Source organism: Zootoca vivipara, chromosome 3 (assembly GCF_965207765.1).
Source record: "Zootoca vivipara chromosome 3, rZooViv2.hap1.1, whole genome shotgun sequence".
NCBI lineage: Eukaryota > Metazoa > Chordata > Lepidosauria > Squamata > Lacertidae > Zootoca > Zootoca vivipara.
Genome location: NC_142586.1, coordinates 36,565,923 through 36,584,653, shown reverse-complemented (window position 1 = coordinate 36,584,653; position 18,731 = coordinate 36,565,923). Strand labels below are relative to the sequence as shown.

Genomic DNA, 18,731 nt, shown 5'->3' with positions numbered 1-18,731 from the left:
GGAAAAAACTGGCTCCCAACTACGGCAACAGATGCACATACAGCTGTTGCTTAATAGTTAAAAGAAATGTTTACTAGGCAAAATACATATACATATCCACTTGTGATTCCATTTCAAGAGAAAAATAATAACAAAAGGATACCTCCTTCCACAGTGTCATTGTTTCAATAACATTTTCTTAGTTTTAATAATCAGTTCCTTTCTTCAGTACTTTATTTTATCCTTAGGAAGGAACATTATTAGAATAGTAACTGGTTTCCATCTGGGCTATTCACTTTCACCCCTCAATTGACTTGACTGAGACTCTTCAATCCACATTAGTGCATACATATATCAAAATGACAACTGCTGGTTTAGGACTACTGACATGGTAATAGTAATGGAGAGGAAGCTCTCACTGTTCTATATAATAACTGAATGTACACCACCTTAGCATGCATACCACCTTAGTAATGCAGAGGGAGAAAATGCCACTGTTTTAGAATATGAATTAGCATCATGTTCCTCAATTACTGCTGGGAACTAAATGTACTCTGTATTGCATTGCACTTATGCAGGTAAATCATCCAATGATCATTATCTGAATTAAATGGGAGGATTCAGAATGCTTAGCTACTCAGGAAATAAAGTAATTCACAATCCAGCTTCTATGAAGAAACAGTATTGAGTCAGTCTGGCTGTGATTTAAACTGAATACAGGAGCAAGCACGGGTCAGTGTAGAGGTATGTGATAAACAAAAACTAAAACACAGAAAGCTCAGAGGAAAGATGGTTTCAGAAAAAAAGAAAAGCACGAAGGAAAGTGGCTGCATTCCCTCAAGAGTAATCTGTTGGGTGTACAGGTGTCATGTGGGGTCAGATCCAAAAATGAGCAGTTTGTAGCGCTGCAGAATTTCATTGTTCCTGTTCTGAGGCACTACTATGGATAGGCAAATATGTCAATTTCAACTGGTTTCTCATTTTTACCATCTTAAATTCGGCTTTCCAGATCAGATCCAGATATTTCTGGAGAAAGATCCTCATGAAAATGTAAAAGTATTTTAATGTGTGTTTTTCCTAATACAGTGGTACCTTGGTTTATGAACTTAATCCGTTCCAGAAGTCCATTCTTAAACAGAGGCACGCTTTCCCTAATGAGGTCTCCCACCGTTGATGCTCTTCCACCATTCTTAGACCTAGGTAAAGTTCTCAAACCGGGACACTATTTCCGATTTTGAGGAGTTTGTAAACCGAATTGTTCTTAAACCGGACTATTCTTAAACCGAGGTACCACTGTACATATTCATATGTACCATATTTTTTGCTTCATAAGAAGCACTTTTTTCCTCTTAAAAAGTAAGGGGAAATGTCTGTGTGTCTTATGGAGCTCTGAAAAAACTTCAAAGCATAAAAATAGCAGGTGGCTGGAAGAAATTTGGACTAGGTAACCAGTGGCTCAAAATAAAAAGACCTAATAAAACTGCAGTAAGTAGAAACATGAGACTGAATGATGAGCCAATGCAGAAACATGGGACAGAAGGGGAAAGGTGCTCTTTCAGGTAAGCTGGCCCTGAGTATACAGTACTAGAACACACAGCATCTATCCTAAAGCAGATTTCACTGCTGAGAAGAGACTTTGCAGAAAACTGCTTATAATTGGAGGGGGGGAGGTCACCCCTCATATTTAACTCCAAGTCATGCTTCAGCACATCATCTTATGTAAATTAGAAACTGGCTTCCACCTTGTGGAACACAGAGGGTAGAGGAAACACTGTCAGATGTGTTTTTCCTTAGCTACCCTGCCCCGCAGTGGGCCAAATACATTTCTTTGCCATTCAGTGTCCTAGCTGGGATAAAAAATCTGCAGGAGTGGCAAAACTGAAACCAGAGCAAGTGCTAATGGAATCTTTTTATTCATATAAGTCTGAAATAAATATATCTAAGGGGAAAATATTAGAAATTGTTCTCCTCCTTGGAAGTCTGTCTATAAACAGTTTTTACTCCAAAGTGTATTAATACTGCCATACAACAAACTGCAGGGAATGCTAATAAAGCCATGGTTTTCAAAGTGGGAGGCAGTTTTCCAAAATGTGAAATGGTTGCTAGGGAAGACATGACCGAGCACAGAGAATAAAAAAGTGGGGGGTGGGGAATGTGAAACACACACTGCATTTTCTTTTAGATATTAGATCCACTCACCTACCAACAAAAATATTTCCTTTTATGTATTATGAAGTATGAACTCATTTATCATTGAGTTTCTTACCTTCGGCAGACTAGCTTTTCAAAATGTAGTCATGCCCTGTGTTTACCCACAGTGAGCATTCTCTCCAGGCGCTAAAGAGGAAAGCACACGTCCACTTACCTAGCTCAGAAAATATGTTTCAGATATTGTTAGGTTGGTGGCAAAGGCAGGGGAATAAGGGGGAAATATTTTCTTCACCAGAACTGCCATCAGAGTGGAAATTATTCATGCCTAGTGACACTGTCAGAAGTACAAGGCCATCCAAAGTCAGTAGAATAAGACTACCAGTGGTTTCTAGTCATGATAGCGCTGTACTATCTCCAGTATCAGAGGCAGCATGCTACTGAACACACTGATGGGGATCATGAGCAGAGGAGGACTGTGTTCTATTTGTGGTCTTGCCATAGGAATTTGGTTAGCCACTGCAGAAAATAGGGTGTGGGCCTAGCAGAGCCTTTGGTCAGATCCAGCAGGCCTTTTGAAGGCTTATATAGAGGAGTACTGGGCATCTTCCCCTGCCCCAAAACCACACACCAAATGTAGCCTTTTAGTTTTCCTGATAAGAATGAATGTCAGAAACCCACGTTTCTGAGAGGAAGTAAAAGGGATGTGTAATGGCCGTGAGGTGGTTGCTCACGAGTAACGATGCTGGAGTCCAACCTAGCTTTTTGCAGGTTTATTGTGCATACTATTTACAGTGCAGAGCTAACTAAAACACGCCCATCTCAGTCACTCAGGGAATCTGGGAGTGCCCCCTTCCTGCTCCTCCCCCAGCATAAGAACTTGGGGACCCTCAGGCGCCGCCTCCCCTCCTTGCATTTGACACCTCTGCGCAGCTGGGGTGACGGAAGTTGTGTCTCTCTCTCTGAGCCCTCTTGGTGAAGGTGGTGCAGGGGCTCCTCACTAGCATCGCTGTCCCCCTTTCCCACCTGTCTGACCGTTTCCTCTTCCTCCCCATTGGAGGACTCGCTGCTACCTCGGCTGGAAGAGGTACTGCTGGAGAGGAGGGGCCGGGGATCCCTGTAACCCGATCTGGCATCCTCCTCCTCCCTCGGACCCTTTGGGAGCCCCCTGACAGGATGCTTTTAGAGATCATGAGAGTGGGCTCCTAAACTAGCTCCCTGCGCCTGGTGATGCTGACTACAAAGAAGCATACCTGCTTCAATCTACATAGCCCCATCCTATGTTTCATTTGTTGGGCATATTAAAATACCAAAGAACATTTGGAACTTGGTTTTATAAATTGATTACATGTAGGGTTTCCCAGAATCCTGTGCCCCATGATCAAAAGTTCCTTACAGACTCAGAAGTGCAGTGATGCTTTAAAAGCTACTGAATTTTTGAAATCAACATAAGTCATTAAAGAATGCAAACATTAATAAATAAACAGGAGCAGTTCAATAAAGTAAAAGATAGGAAATGGCTACAGAAATGGTTTTATTCTCACTAGAAGTCATTGCTTGCTTGCTGTGGGAATTATATAGAAATACATTTACTCTATTTAGCTATTCTATACAAAAAAATGATGACAAAATCCTGACTGATGCCCCAAATCCTCATTTTTGTTCGATCCTATTGGAAATGAACACCATACATTGGAAACAATAGCAAGAAGGGGCTAAACATGCCTAATGTTCTTGACACTGGATGGCCCAGCCACTTTGATAGGGACCATCGCATATCATACACCCAGTCAAAATTTGTTCATGCAACTATGTTCCCATAACATGATTGTGTACACTGTTCAATTAAGTCTAAAATGTATTCATAGCCTGAAAAACTGTGCAAGTTGAGACCTATGCCATCTCCTAGAAACTATATAGATGTAGAAGCTCAAAATACTGTAAATCGGGCTTAAGAATACCAACATGCCCTTTCTTGTGGAAGATAGACAAATAGATAGATAGATAGATAGATAGATAGATAGATAGATAGATAGATAGATACTTTATTGTCATTGTACATAGTACAACGAAATTGAATGCCATCCCATAAAAAACAAAACAAAAACACAATTCCAGCCATACATACATACACACCCATCACAACTCCCCAAGATCATATTATTTAGTTACAGCATTTAAGATGGTTATAACTCTTGGATAGAAACTGTTTTTTAATCTATTCGTTCTTGATTTGTTCTGTATCTCTTGCCCGAAGGCAATAGTGCAAAAAGACTACATCCAGGATGAGATGAATCTTGTAAAATATTACTTGCTTTTTTTAAGGCAATGGGAATTGTATAGTTCTTCCAGAGATGGGAGAAGATGACCGATAATATTTTGGGCTGTGGTTATGATGTTCTGGAGCACTTTCCTATCCATGACTGTGGATAGAAAACACTAACTACCAGACCAAGTACTTCCTTCATTTGCAACTCCTGCTGTGGCCACCTGACATAGTCAAATTTTAGCAGCATGGGACGACAGGACAGGCCTTGCTTTTCTATTGTGTGTTTATTTAAGTTAATTATTTTATGTTTTGATTTTGTTTAGCTACCTTCAGCACACAACTATTCCATTTAACTGGAACTGAATGAAAAACAGTGTATAAATGCAATACCTAGAAGCCTGTCATACCCCATATATATGAGATTACTAATAAAATAAATTTGTAATCTAAATAGTAATCACCTATCATACATTCCAGTCTATTGTTTTTGTTGTCATAGTTCTTAACCACCATCACCAATAAGGGCACATCTGCAACAGCTGGTTTTCTCTGCATATGTTCCATGCTGGTGTACTCTGAACTGTTCTTTGCACGCAGTATCCTTGTTACTGACCCAGTCAAGACTATTACTGGTAGGCCAATAAACTTTTCTCTAAGAACTGCAAGTCATGGATTGATTCTGGCTTGCAAGCCAAATTATAGTCATCACTTCAACCTCTGTTTCCTGATTTAGATGTACTGTAAGGGGAAAGAGTAGTTTAATAAACCCCAGAAAGTTTTGGATTAAGGAATATGACCAAAGGGAGGAAAGACTCCTGCCACAACGTTCAGTCTTAGCCTGATAAGATGGACCATAGCGATCAGATGGAGAACATTACATCTAAACAGGGGCAGCATATGTCCACTTTCAGATTTTCATGTGCAAAGGAAATATCTCACTGAGGAGAAAATCACTGCCCCCACAATATTCCTCACAACACCTACCAAGACTCTGCAATACAATGCCCCCATAAGCATACTGCCTGGAACAGCAAACTGGATTACTTCTTTGAGAATCACAACAGCCTCATCATCTTGCCAATTTAAGCAGCAGGCCGGTGTGTCCAAGCAAATCAATTTGCGAGGACTACAGATGCTGGCTAAAAGAGGTTTAAGCTTGATTCACAGGTGCAAGCGTGCAAGCCTGACATATTAAATGGGATTGCAAATGTGTAAAACAGCAGTACTGCAACTTACTGTGGCAGGGTAGCAGAAACTAGTCAGTTTCTTTGTCCTGATAATAAATCAGCTTCTGCAGATATTGGAAATATTAAATGTAAGCAGCCTTCATTCACTTGGAACACACAACTCTTAACAGACAATTCACACATGCAACCGTTATTGTGAGTGGCAACTTGAATAAACGCTCCTATGCATGTAAAACTCATTTCTATATTGAGCACCCACTAGTGTAGATAGTTGCATTTGTGGATCAAGCTTAAACCTTTTTTTTCAGCTTGCATCAATTGTGCAGTGTCATTTTCTGACACTGCACTGCTACATCGCCCATTCAAAGGACTGTATCCGAGAGATTCTTCACATTACTTTCTAGCCATTGATCTCGCTCTTTGTACATTATAATAAATTAGTGTTTCCCTTAACAGATCAATATGAAAGAAAGCATATGAACTTGTACTCATAATTCTCCATAACTCAATTTGAAAAATCAGTACTATTTGATTTATGGAACAAAATACTAAAAATAATATGTCTGACAGGATTATCATATATATATTATTTCTCTAATTACCGTATGTGATGTATAAATGCATACTACCATTTAAAAATAGGCAGAGGTATAACAGGAGAGGAACTATTTTTTGAAATCTCCCAAATAAAGTATTTTTTAGAAGACAGCATGTTGCATTATCATTGTGGGGAAACAGGATGCAAAGCTATCATGCTTGCACAATTCATTAAACTCTCTGCACCCTAAAGAGAAACAGAACAATATTAGAACGTATTATATGAGTACTTGGCAAACTTTTTGTTGTACTTCATACATTTAGTGCTGCAAAAGCAACCTTTTTACAAATAGGACTAATTAAGTCTAAAAACCCTATCTACACTTTGCTAGAAGTAACACAGTGGGCCCAACCAACACTTATAGGATCATGCTATAAGGTATACAGTACAAGTCGTTCCCTTACCTTTCCAAGTGAAGCAGGTATGAAAACAGAAAGCGAGAGAGAGAAAAGAAAACCTTACATGGAAAGATTCCCACGTTAGGATTCCCACCAACCCACCTGTTCTTCCTTCCCAGTATATTCAAGATGGCATTTCTAATTTCCTTTAAAATTGAAAATAAGAAGAAAAGGGGGGGGGGAGAGAAAAGGAGATGAAGTGGAAGGATGGAAAACAGGACACTGCCCTTAGCAACTGACCACAGCGAACAGCCATACACAAAAAAGTGCCTGCTTCAGAGTCTCCCTAAACATTCACCTTTGCCAGTCACCCATCGCCACAGACACACACGCTCCCCATTGAAATCCCTCGAAACTCTCTCTCTCTCTCTCTCTCTCTCTCTCTCACACACACACACACACCGAAACGGGGAAGGAGGAAACCTGCCGACCCCCTTCTGAACCTCCAGCCTCCATGTCTACTCGGAAGCAAGCGGTGTCCTTAGGCTGCCCACCCTGGGCTTCCCCCCCTTCCCGGCGCTTGCCACAATAAAACAACAAACCCAACTCACCCTCCAGGAAGAGGCTGCGTCTGGAGCCCCCGACGCTGCTACTGCGGCCCACTCCTCCGACGCCCCCGACGCCAGCACCGCCGGCCATCTTCGCTCGGCCAGCCCTTTCCTCACACCATCGCGCCCCCGGGGAGCAGCTGCTGCCTCTCGTGCTCAGGCGCCGGCGCCTCACAGGCGCAGTCACTGCACTAGGCCTCGTTCCTCCCGCTTCGGCCTGCCTCTTCCGCCGCGGCTGAGGCCCACTCGGCGCACGCTCGGCGACTGGAAGCCGGAGTGGAGGGAGGAGAGAAAGGGACTTCCAATGCCCCTCACCGGCCAACCGCCTATTGCAATGGCGGGCGGGGGGGGGAGGGAGGGAGAGACGGACAGACAGACAGACAGACAGACGCCGGTAGACCAGAAGCAAAAGCGGCGGCGGCGGCAGCCCCTTTTCCTTTCTCTCCGTCTGCTTCCCCTTATGGTGTGTCCAGCGTCAGCGAAGCTTGCCCCCGCGAGAGAGAAAGGCGGCAGCCACGCCGGCTGTCCTTTCTTCTCCGCTGCCTGGCACCCGAAGGCGGGGGCGGCGAGAAAGAATGGACGGGAGCGACCGGGTCGAGTCGCCCCTCCCGTGTTGCTGCTGCTGCTGCGGTCAATGCCTTCCCTCAGAGCGTTGCTCTTCCCTCAGAGTGAAAGCCAGCCTCCCGAAGACGACATGCACCGCTCAACACACCACCTCTCCCTCTCTATTTATTTATTTATTTCCGCGCCCTCCTTTCCAGAGGAGGAGGCCAGCCCTTAAAACACGCGCACACAGAAAGAAGGTGTAGTTCGTCATTTCCAAAAGCAAAACGCAACACCTCTATCCCTCTCGCTGCCGCCGTCCCGTCCCCCCCGCCCAAAAAATGTTTAAAATGGCCGCAGCAGAGCGGGGCTGCTTGCCACTGTTGCAGCAAGGCTGCCCCCGTGGCTTTTCTCTTCTTGCTCGCTCGCTCTCTACCCCCCACATGCAGCTGCAGAGTATGTGGAGAAGGCGACGACATATCAGCAGAGGGAAGTCAAGGAAATAACTTTGAAATTGTTCATGGTAGGGGATAGGGTGAGTGCCTGGTTGGGCAAGCAAGCTTTCCTAACTCCTTTCCCTTCGAAGCATTAGGGTAGGGCGTTTTTTTTAAAGCATTATATGTATACGGCACACATACATGCACAAACATTTACAGTATTTAGAAACATTTCCTCCCCTTCCCCCTCCCCCACCTCCAGGCCAACCCCAGTTCAATGGGCTCCGGGAGGCTGAGTAAAACAGCCACATCATGAACAGGATAAAATATGGGATGTTTCCAGTGGCATAAGTACTGTATAACATTGCAGTGTGCTTTGTTTATTAAAAAAGAAAGAAAGACTGTTCCAGGTGCAACACCCTGCCCTCAAGATGCCTTCTGGTATAATGGATACAAGAAATACAGAGTATCAAAATGACATTCTTGAATTTTACTGGATACAATAGTGCAGGGGTCAGCAACCTTTTTCAGCTGTGGGCCAGTCCACCGTCCCTCAGACCGTGTGGTGGGCCGGACTTTTTTGGGGGGGATGAACGAATTCCTATGCCCCACAAATAACCCAAAGACGCATTTTAAATAAAAGCACACATTCTACTTATGTAAATACATGCTGATTCCCGGACTGTCTGCAGGCCAGATTGAGAAGGCGATTGGGCCGCATCCGGCCCACGGGCCTTAGGTTGCCTACCCCTGCAATAGTGTCTTATTCAACAGTTATTATGTGCTATAGTTGAAAGTGGGGAAACATCTGCCCAATTTTGGAGTACATAGCTCTAATTACTCCAATTAGTTTATACCAGCATCAAGGCCGCCTGATCTGCTAGTTTTGCAATACCATGATTCTTTGGTCGGGGAGATTATTTCCTCCCTGCTAGAAGAGGGGCACTTAAAGGTAAAGGGACCCCTGACCATTAGGTCCAGTCGTGACCGACTCTGGGGTTGCGCTCTCATCTTGCGCACGTTATTGGCCGAGGGAGCCGGCATACAGCTTCCAGGTCATGTGGCCAGCATGACAGAGCCGCTTCTGGCGAACCAGAGCAGCACATGGAAACGCCGTTTACCTTCCCGCTGTAGCGGTACCTATTTATCTACTTGCACTTTGACGTGCTTTCGAACTGCTAGGTTGGCAGGAGCTGGGACCGAGCAACGAGAGCTCACCCCATCATGGGGATTCAAACTGCTGACCTTCTGATTGGCAAGCCCTAGGCTCTGTGTTTTAACCCACAGCGCCACCCACATCCCAGAGGGGCACTTATGCATCACCAAAAAAAGAGGACTGATGCTTGTGTAACTTTGCATATGCTAACTAAATAGCTATAATTTAAGTATAGTGAAAACGGAGAGCTGAGTGCCAGCTTCAAGATCTCTGCTCTTCCTTATCCTTAATCAAGACTTGGACTGGACAGTCATTCAATTAAGGCTTGTTTTATGTATAAGGTAAAAAAAAGGTAAAGGACCCCTGGACAGTTAAGTCTAGTCCAGGCATCCCCAAACTTCGGCCCTCCAGATGTTTTGGACTACAATTCCCATCTTCCCCGACCACTGGTCCTGTTAACTAGGGATCATGGGAGTTGTAGGCCAAAATATCTGGAGGGCTGCAGTTTGGGGATGCTGGTCTAGTCAAAGGCTACTAAATTATATGGTCACCCTACTCTTCACCCAAAGTTTTTAAGGCCACATGTGTTTATACATCTGAAGCATATTCCTGTTTAGTCTGTTAAATTACAATCCTAATCCTAGTTACGTGTGAGTAAACCACACTGAATTTGTATGCATCTAGACATGTCTAGGATTGTACTGTAAAAGGCCTGTCTCTTTTCCACAGATACTGAAATATGAAAGGATAAGCCTTTCTATAAATTTGCTTTCTCTTTGGACAGTCATCCCTAGTGCTACTGAAAGTTTAGGTCTATGCAAGTTTGTCTTCAAAGGCAGCCGCACAAAGAGCACAGATCAGTATATCAAAGTCTAACCTAGCCAGAAAGGACAGAGCCTCTGCACAAAGAGCAGGTGGAAGAAGGTCTTCTAGTACCAACGTTCAGTTTTTGGCATCTCTAGGTAGTGTTGTGGGAAAGAAACTTGTCTGAAACCCTGGAGAGCCCCTGCCAGTCAGTGTGGACAACACATACCCAGATGGATGGACAAATGCTTCCATTCAAGTCATCTGGGTTTCATTTTGTATATCCCTTCCTTAGAGCACGCTAAAAGTAAAAATACCAGTAATAATAATGCTGCAACATAGATATGCACACATTCACACATATTTATGCACCTCTAAAATGCAGGATGAGTAAATATTTGTTAAAGGATAATGTTACTCCTCTAAGATTTATTCAGTAATGGCATTTTTGGCACCATTCCAGTATTCAGCTATGAGATTCTTTCCCCATGAGAACTTATCACAGAAATCCAGCTTTCCACTTACCTGTTTACCAAGTATTTCTCAAAAGTAACATTGAGTGTGGTTGGGTACTGCAAATGCTTCTAATGCAGCCATTGATAAAAGATCAATAAATGTGACAAATTCTGCAGTGCAGTTCTCCAGCCAAGTAGTGTGTACAAGGTGAACATAAAAATGCATATTTTAGTGGCAATAACATGCCAAAATGCATTATATTAGGGGAAAGTGCTTTGCAAAAATATGTGCATTAGGATAAATTTGCAAGGAAATGTTAATGCATTTTCATGAAGACTTTCAAAAATCACAAACTGATGTGGAAATGTGAGAAACTGGACTTTAGATTAGAAACTGAGACACTGAGAGGAACCAAAACTGACACCCACTTATTTCTAGCACGTACACCACACCTTGGTGAACCGAGACAAACAGAATGGACTTTGTTCTCTATAAATGATCTCTTGTTGTTGTTTAGTCATTTAGTCGTGTCCAACTCTTCGTGACCCCATGAACCAGAGCACGCCAGGCACTCCTGTCTTCCACTGCCTCCCGCAGTTTGGTCAGACTCATGTTGGTAGCTTCGAGAACACTGTCCAACCATCTCGTCCTCTGTCATCCCCTTCTCCTTGTGCCCTCAATCTTTCCCAACCTCAGGGTCTTTTCCAGGGAGTCTTCTCTTCTCATGAGGCGGCCAAAGTATTGGAGCCTCAGCTTCAGGATCTGTCCTTCCAGTGATCACTCTACACAGAGGTGCCTTCTGACGCATGAAGAGTCAGAATATGTGTTCAAGCCATACTTCCAAGTATGGCATCTTCAACCTGCTGTGTTTCTAACTGAAATAAGCTTCTTTATTTGGAACATAGTGACTGGCAAATTGTGCCCCAGGGGATGACAACATTGTGCCTGCTATGGTGTAAGTGGCAGAGCCTCGTCACTGCCCATCCCTGCTCATTTCCACCAAGGGTTTATTGGCAACATATAAATGCCTCCCTGAAATCCAATAACAGGGTATGTTGGGGGGTTGGGGGTTGGGAGAGAATCTGTTAAGAAAACACCAACCAGGCAAATTATACTACCTCTGAGATAATCAAATGGGCTGTTGTCATTTATCATGATGCTCTCATCCAGTGATGCTGCTGCCTCTTCTCAGAATAATTACCTTACAATTTGAGTAATCCTCTTTTTTATATATGAAGGGCCAGTTATCAAAGTAGCCATGGAAGATATTTGGGGGAAGACAAAAGAGCTGGAAATTCGTGCATCTTTTAGAGGTAACCCATTTATGCATTGATTTGTTAAATTCTGGTGGTTGTTTTTAACCATTTTGCATGTTTTTAAACTTGATTGTAAGTCACTTGGAGACCCCCTTCACTGTGCTAGGTGACAAAGAAATTAAATTAATAAAGTGTGTGTGTGTGTGTGTGTGTGTGTGTGTGTGTGTGAGAGAGAGAGAGAGAGAGAGAGAGAGAGAGAGAGAGAGAGAGAGAGAGAGAGAGAGAGAGATTGGCATTCAGCCTGACATATCCAGACAGGGTTGGGAATGTCCTTTAATCTGAAACCCTGGAGAGCTGCTACCAGTCATTGTAGACAGTATTTAATTAGAGGGACCAATGGTCTGATTTGGCATAAGGCAACTTTCTATGTTCCTAATATGTTTTCCTTTTTTATTTTAATGGACAGGGTAGGTTTCAGCACGCATGGCCAATATTCATGGATTGATTTCAGGCCTTGCTAAACACCATTGAGCTTGTGTAACTTTTTAAAGCATCATTTTTCTGTGCCCACGAGCTGGCTGAATGTAGCTTCCCTGTTTCAGAGGATATGATTGATCTGAGAAAACCTATATCCCCACCTTTCCAGTGTAAAAAATAAAGGATGGTTTATGACAAATTAAAAAATTCAAAATAATTTATAACTGTCATTTTGCTCTGCTTATTTCTGGACGGATGAGGAATACATTAATGAATGAAATAATATTAGAGCAGCTAGCTTAATTGAACAAAGGATATCTAGGGGCTCTATTGAGCATTTTTCAGCTCCAAGATGAACAGAGTGGTAGGCGATATATATATATATATATATATATATATATATATATGCTGTATTATTTTCATGCTGTAATTCTTTTGCTCTCTTTTTGACAAATATGTCCTACTTAAACTACAGTGTTTTTGTCCATGGTCGCTAAACGGATTGTGCTCGTTTATTTATTTATTATGCCGGGCTGTTGGTATAATTCCTCCAGGATGTCTGAATCAAGAACACATGGTAGGTAAATGCTTGTGCAGACCAAAGGTGCCCAGCTCAGTCTCCCTACCTGTTGAACTTTATTAATTGAGCACAAACCTATGTTTTGATAAGCCAGTAAGGTTTAGTAGTCAGAGCAATTAGACTAGGATCTGTAAGATCAGGATTCAAATCCTGAATCAGCCATGAAGCTCACTGGGTAACCTTGGACCAGTCAGTGTCTTGCACCAATCAGAGCCTAACCTACCTCACAGGGTTGTTTTGAAGATACACGGGGGTTGGGAAGACTTGAGTTCTTTGGAGGAATGATGAGCTATAAATCCATTTATTTATATAAAAGCTTTTCTAAATGGCTTCATATTTTGAAATCTCTAAGTGGCATACAAAAACAACATAAAAACAGTTTAACAGAACTTTAAAAACAGGGATTCAGTAATAAAAAGGTTGGCTTGTGAGTCAGGGAAATCCTGGGCAAAAAGAGATGATGTTACAAGCAAGCAGCTAATGGATGGTGCTTCGTGTATGGCAGAGGGAAGGGCATTCCAGAACGCGGGGACAATGGTGGAAAATGGCATTTTTAGGTCACTGCCCCTATGATAGTTCTGTGGGATGCGGTGCCATGAGTAAAACTTCCCGAGATAATCTATGTAAGTGATCTTTCGGGTCTATACAGGCAGAGGCAGGTGGTTCCTTAGGTTACATGGTCCTGAGATGTTCAATGATTTTGTACATTAATAAGAAGAATTTGAACAGGGCCTAGTAGCTATTTGGCAGCCATTACAAATGTAATGATAAAAGAGTAAACCTAACAAATCATTGGCATTGTATTATACTCATATGCAGCTAGATACTTGTTCTGTTTTCTCCCTTGCACTGAAAATTCCTTAATACTGTGTGTATCCATCTGTCTTACTGTTTCCAAGGTTTTCATGATAAAAAGCTTAATAAACGTATCAAGAATGCTTTAATTATATGAAACATTTATTTGGTGCCCATTTTACGCCTTCTGTTAAGACCAGTGCTTTATTTGCTGTTTTCAGAATTCAGTATGAGATAAAATTATGCATAGTTTGGATGCAGACAGTACAGCCCACTCTTACAGAGAATAAAAGAATTCTTTCAGACTCACAGACCAGTTGATAAACATCCGAAATGCTAGTACTTTTTGTGTTTACTGCAGTGTGTTAAAATATCCTTCAGAATTTGACTGTAATTACATTTCAGATGGATTGACTGTATAAATTTTATTTTATTTGACTCAGGATTCACTAAGAATGGCAGGACAGTTTTGGAAGAATATCACAATAGCTCTGGTAAGACACTTCTTTTCATTCAGCCATTTCTGAGCAAATATACTGTTCATTATGACAATACCGTATTATCTTTGAGATTTAAGCTTTATGCCATTGCTATAAAGTAACAGTATTTAATGCCTTGGGTTTTATGTAATGGCACTGATAGTTCATTTGCACATAGTTATGTGTTACAACACTTTAATACCTTGCTTTAATTACAGTACTAGCGTTGAACAAACTTCCAATTCTAAAAATTCTAAAAATGCATATTGCTTCCTATGTTTCAGAAAGCACTTTAGCAAGGTGTAGCAAAAATAAGAGTTAAATTGTTTAGTTACAATTTCTGTCCAGGCGCTGTTTACAAGGGCTGCATACTGCTTATGTCCAGGAAATTCTGGGCCTATGGCAACCCTACCCTAAAATCTAATTTCTGTGCTCTAAGGATTGTTCCACATGCTATCAAATTACAGGAACGCAATTTCTGGTATTGATGTGGGTGACGAGAGACAGAACTCACTAGAGATAAGTGGCCAAAGATGCACAGCAAGGGTCAAAGACCTGTGTTTTCTTGGATAATTTTGTACTTTAAAAAGGACACTTCAAAGCATTTGCTGCGACTTTTATATGTATCATAACAGAAAGAGAGGTGCTTCTGGAGAATAGCCACACATTGTCTGAAGCGCAACAGGATTGGGAGGTCACAGTGAGATCTCATGTCTTGTTCCCATGCCCTCTTCCTGGCTAATCCACTGTGGCACAGTTGTGTTGTTTAGTCATTTAGTCGTGTCCAACTCTTCGTGACCCCATGGGCACAGTAACTTTGTATAAAATTACTGGGCTGGGACTTCCGGTCTGGCGCAATCGTTGAATGCTATAAGGCGATGTAATTAAGGGACAGATTAAATGGTGTGAAACTGGAATGTATGAAGGAGCTGGTCGGGATATCCAGGGAACTGTCATCCACGGGGAGGAGGGGGGATTTAGAAATGGTAATAGGTTAGAAATGAGGTATTAGATTTGGTAAGATAGAATATTTTTAGAGGAAAATAATAGGCCAAGGGGAATATTTAGAGGGAATATTTTTTCTTTAAATTGGATTAAAGATTTTTATTTAAGTTATTATCCTAAGATTTAAATTGATAGCTATGGTTTTATTTAATTGTGAAAATTGCCAGGGTGGTATATAAATAGACTCGGGAAGGGAGGAACGGGGAAGTCGAAGTTATGACATTTTTTTTCTAGTTATTCCTTTTTCCTTTCCCCCTTCCCCCCTTTTTTTAAAAAAATGTTTTTTGATGATTTTTTTTATTGTATTATGATATGATGCGATGATCTGTAGTTTTAAGTTGAAAATTTTAATAAATATATTTGAAAAAAATAAAATTACTGGGCTGCACCTGGCAATGCTGGCTGCTGACGGTGAACCTGTGCTGTGTCACTGCAACATGCTCACTGGGAGCAATATCCTCCTGGAGCAGCGTTACTTGTGTTCTGTTCTGAACACCTGCTTGGTAACGAAAACAAGGGGCAAGCCATCATCCCAAACAACATCCTTACCACTTGAGTGGCTCAAGCTTCAGTCCAACTTTGATAACTTGATCACCTCAAGCTGTAATAATGGAGAATCAAGACATCAGGTTGGAAATGGGGGGTGGGGTAGCTTTGATGTGCAGGACATAAATCTTATTTGTTCATTTTATAAAGATTTTTAATTGCAGGTGCTATTAGTGCTAGAGAGAGGAAGCACATTTTTTTAAAAAATTCTTTAAATGGCTGGAGGATAACTGGGCTGACGTATACAGCCTATTTTGCCTTTAAAAAAAAAAAAACCAAACCAAACCCCTAGAGCTTCTTTAAGAAATGAGGAATCAAGAGGTTTTTTTCTCTCTGGTTAGTGATAATTATGCAGAAAACCTGTATAAGCAGTTTAACTAGAGCCTAAGATATTTTTAAAAATGCATATACTTGGATTGTGGGTGGTGACATGATGCTATCATACAACTTTCAGCCCTGGAAAATCTTATGTGTGTTTCCAGCCTATTAGGCTTTTTGAAATCTGCTATTTAGCCACGTGCAGCACACTCCAAAGCTGTGTGGCTGTATTTATTTCTATGAAACCTATGCTCAATATTCCATTACGGGCCTGCCAGATGATATTATAATTGTTCTAATCCAGGCTTCCTCAAACTCGGCCCTCCAAATGTTTTTGGCCTACAAATGCCATGATCCCTAGCTAGCAGGACCAGCGGTCAGGGATGATGGGAATTGTAGTCTCAAAACATCTGGAGGGCCAAGTTTGAGGAAGCCTGTTCTAATCCCAAACAGTCCCCGGTCAGGCGCTTGCTAATATTCCTGGGTCCATGCGACATATATGTTCATGGTTTGCATCAAAGGTTGGCAGGGCTGAGCATGTGCCAGGGGGCTCAAATCCTAACATGGGGGTCACTGACAAGAACCCCACCAGACCTGTTCCTTCTCTGTTGCCACCAGCTTGTTTAACCATCTCTCTCTCTCTCTCTCCCTGTGGTCCAAACATTGGTGAGGGGTGAGAAGGTGGGACAGGAGATGCCATTGTCTGTGTACTCATTGGCTGTCTGCCTGGCAAGCCAGGAAGCAGGCGATAGCAGTGATGACGAGGAAGAAGAGAAGCAGCTGGTGATAATGGTGGTGAGGAAGTAGACCAGGTATCCCCAAACTTGGCCCTCCAGCTATTTTGGAACTACAACTCCCATCATCCTTAGCTAACAGGACTAGTGGTCAGGGATGATGGGAATTGTAGTCCCAAAACAGATAGAGGGCCAAGTTTGGGGATGCCTGAAGTAGACTAAACGAGGGAGAGCAGCTCATGAAAGGTGTCCTGCCCAAAGGCATTCGAAACAAGGAATGTGATGCACCTATAAAACTTCCATGTAAAACAAACTGATGTTATTACTCTTTCTATTGACATCATAATGCCACCACATTCGGAATACTGCGTACAGTTCTGGTTGCTATATGCTGATATAGACTGTGGCTCAAAAAAACTTTGGCTGCTTTTGCCAAATCCTAGATGTAGAAAAGATTCAGAAAAGGGCAAGCAAAATGTTACAACATTTGGGACTTTTTAGTTTAGAGAAAAAGTGACATGATAGAAGTTTACACACTTATTGAGAAAGTGGATAGAGAAGTTTTTCTCCCTCCGGCATTACACTAGAACCCATGGACACCCAGTGAACTGAATGCTGCGAGATTCAGGACAGATAAAAGAAAGTCCCCCTTCATGCAGTACATAGTTAAACCATGGAACTCACTCCCACAGGGTTGACTGCCAACCTAGATGGCTTTTAAAGAACACTAGAGAGGGCTATCAATGGCTCCAAGACATGATGGCTACGCTCTGCCTCCACAGCTGGAGGCAGCTATGCTGAAAACCACAGGAGAGGAGAGTGCTCTTGTGCTTGAATTCTGCTTGCAGCTTTCCCATAGACATCTGGTTGGCCACTGTGAGAACAGGATGATGGACTTGATGGGCCATTGGCTTGATCTGGCCTACTCTTGCTATGTTCTTGTGTTCTTAGTGTTGTAGCCTGCTTCAGAAGTCATGTGGCCTTAGCCTCAGAACAAGATTCTATTTTGAACTGCGAAGCAAAACCTGCAACATATAATAATACTTGTGGGGTTGGGGAACAAGCCCCAGCAAGCAGCAAAACCTGGGTGTTTATCAAGACTGGTGATGCATCAGCATAGCTTGACCTAATCCTACCTTACAGGATTATTGTGAGGATGAAATGAGGATGAGGAGAACAATGTCCACAACTTTGAGCTCCTTAAAGGAAAGGTGTGATGTAAATATGATAAATAACACAACCATTTATGGACTATGTCCAACTTATAGATTACAAGGTGTACAGCTGCATAGAAGGTTCACTTCTATGCATTGGTGTTTTGTCCACACACATAGATATAATGTATCCATAATTGTGAATACTAACAAAAATTAAAGTGTATGCAAAAGTTTAATAAAGAGCCTTTGACTGAGAATTCCCCCATACACACACACACACACACACACACACACACACACACACACACAAAAATTTCAGCAGTTTGGGTCCTATTTTAAAGTGGGAAATTCTGATAGCACAATAAACAACTTAAAATGTTAGTTTAATAATAGTTTGGTTTTAGGAATGACAAATCATTGTTGCTTAATGTAATCTTTCTTATGCTTAAATCTTGTGCATGGTTATCTGGTGGTAAGCACAACCAAACACAGCACGACTCGTTTCCAAGTCACCCTCCATAAGATTGCGCATTAAATGAACACATTTCAATAGAGCACCACGAGGTGGCATTGTTTTGTAAGCTTTGGACGCTGGTAAAGGAAAGTCTTAACAAGAATTTTGATATCCCCAAACGTATAGTTGTACTGCAGCCGATCCATATGGAGTGAGCACAATTAATGGAAATTAATGAGATTAGAAGTAGAAATCAATGGGATTTGCAGCCCAGTCCTAATCATGTTTACTGAGAGGTCCCACTGGATGCAGCTATTAAGACCTAGGATTTCAGCAGCAGCAGTGGAGATAGAAACAAAAGGAAGCAATTCAATTAGCAGTAGTAATTAGAATTCACTAGAATTTAA

General features: G+C 42.0%; 1 protein-coding gene across 14 annotated transcripts in view; it reads right to left on the bottom strand.

The window, feature by feature from the left end:
* Positions 1-18,731, bottom strand: part of SENP6 (SUMO specific peptidase 6) — a 67,215-nt gene that overhangs the window by 39,254 nt on the left and 9,230 nt on the right. For 3 of the 14 annotated variants that reach the window (XM_035109570.3, XM_088665906.1, XM_088665908.1), the window contains exon 1: positions 7,131-9,419. The exons of 4 other annotated variants lie outside the window; for them this stretch is intronic. In XM_035109570.3, coding sequence (XP_034965461.3) covers positions 7,131-7,218 — 88 coding nt within the window. In that variant the 5' untranslated portion in view covers positions 7,219-9,419. Of the gene's footprint in view, positions 1-5,632; positions 5,688-6,681; positions 6,726-7,130; positions 9,420-18,731 lie in introns of those variants that run through there. 7 more of the 14 variants (XM_088665910.1, XM_088665909.1, XM_088665913.1 and 4 more) reach the window with 7 other exon arrangements.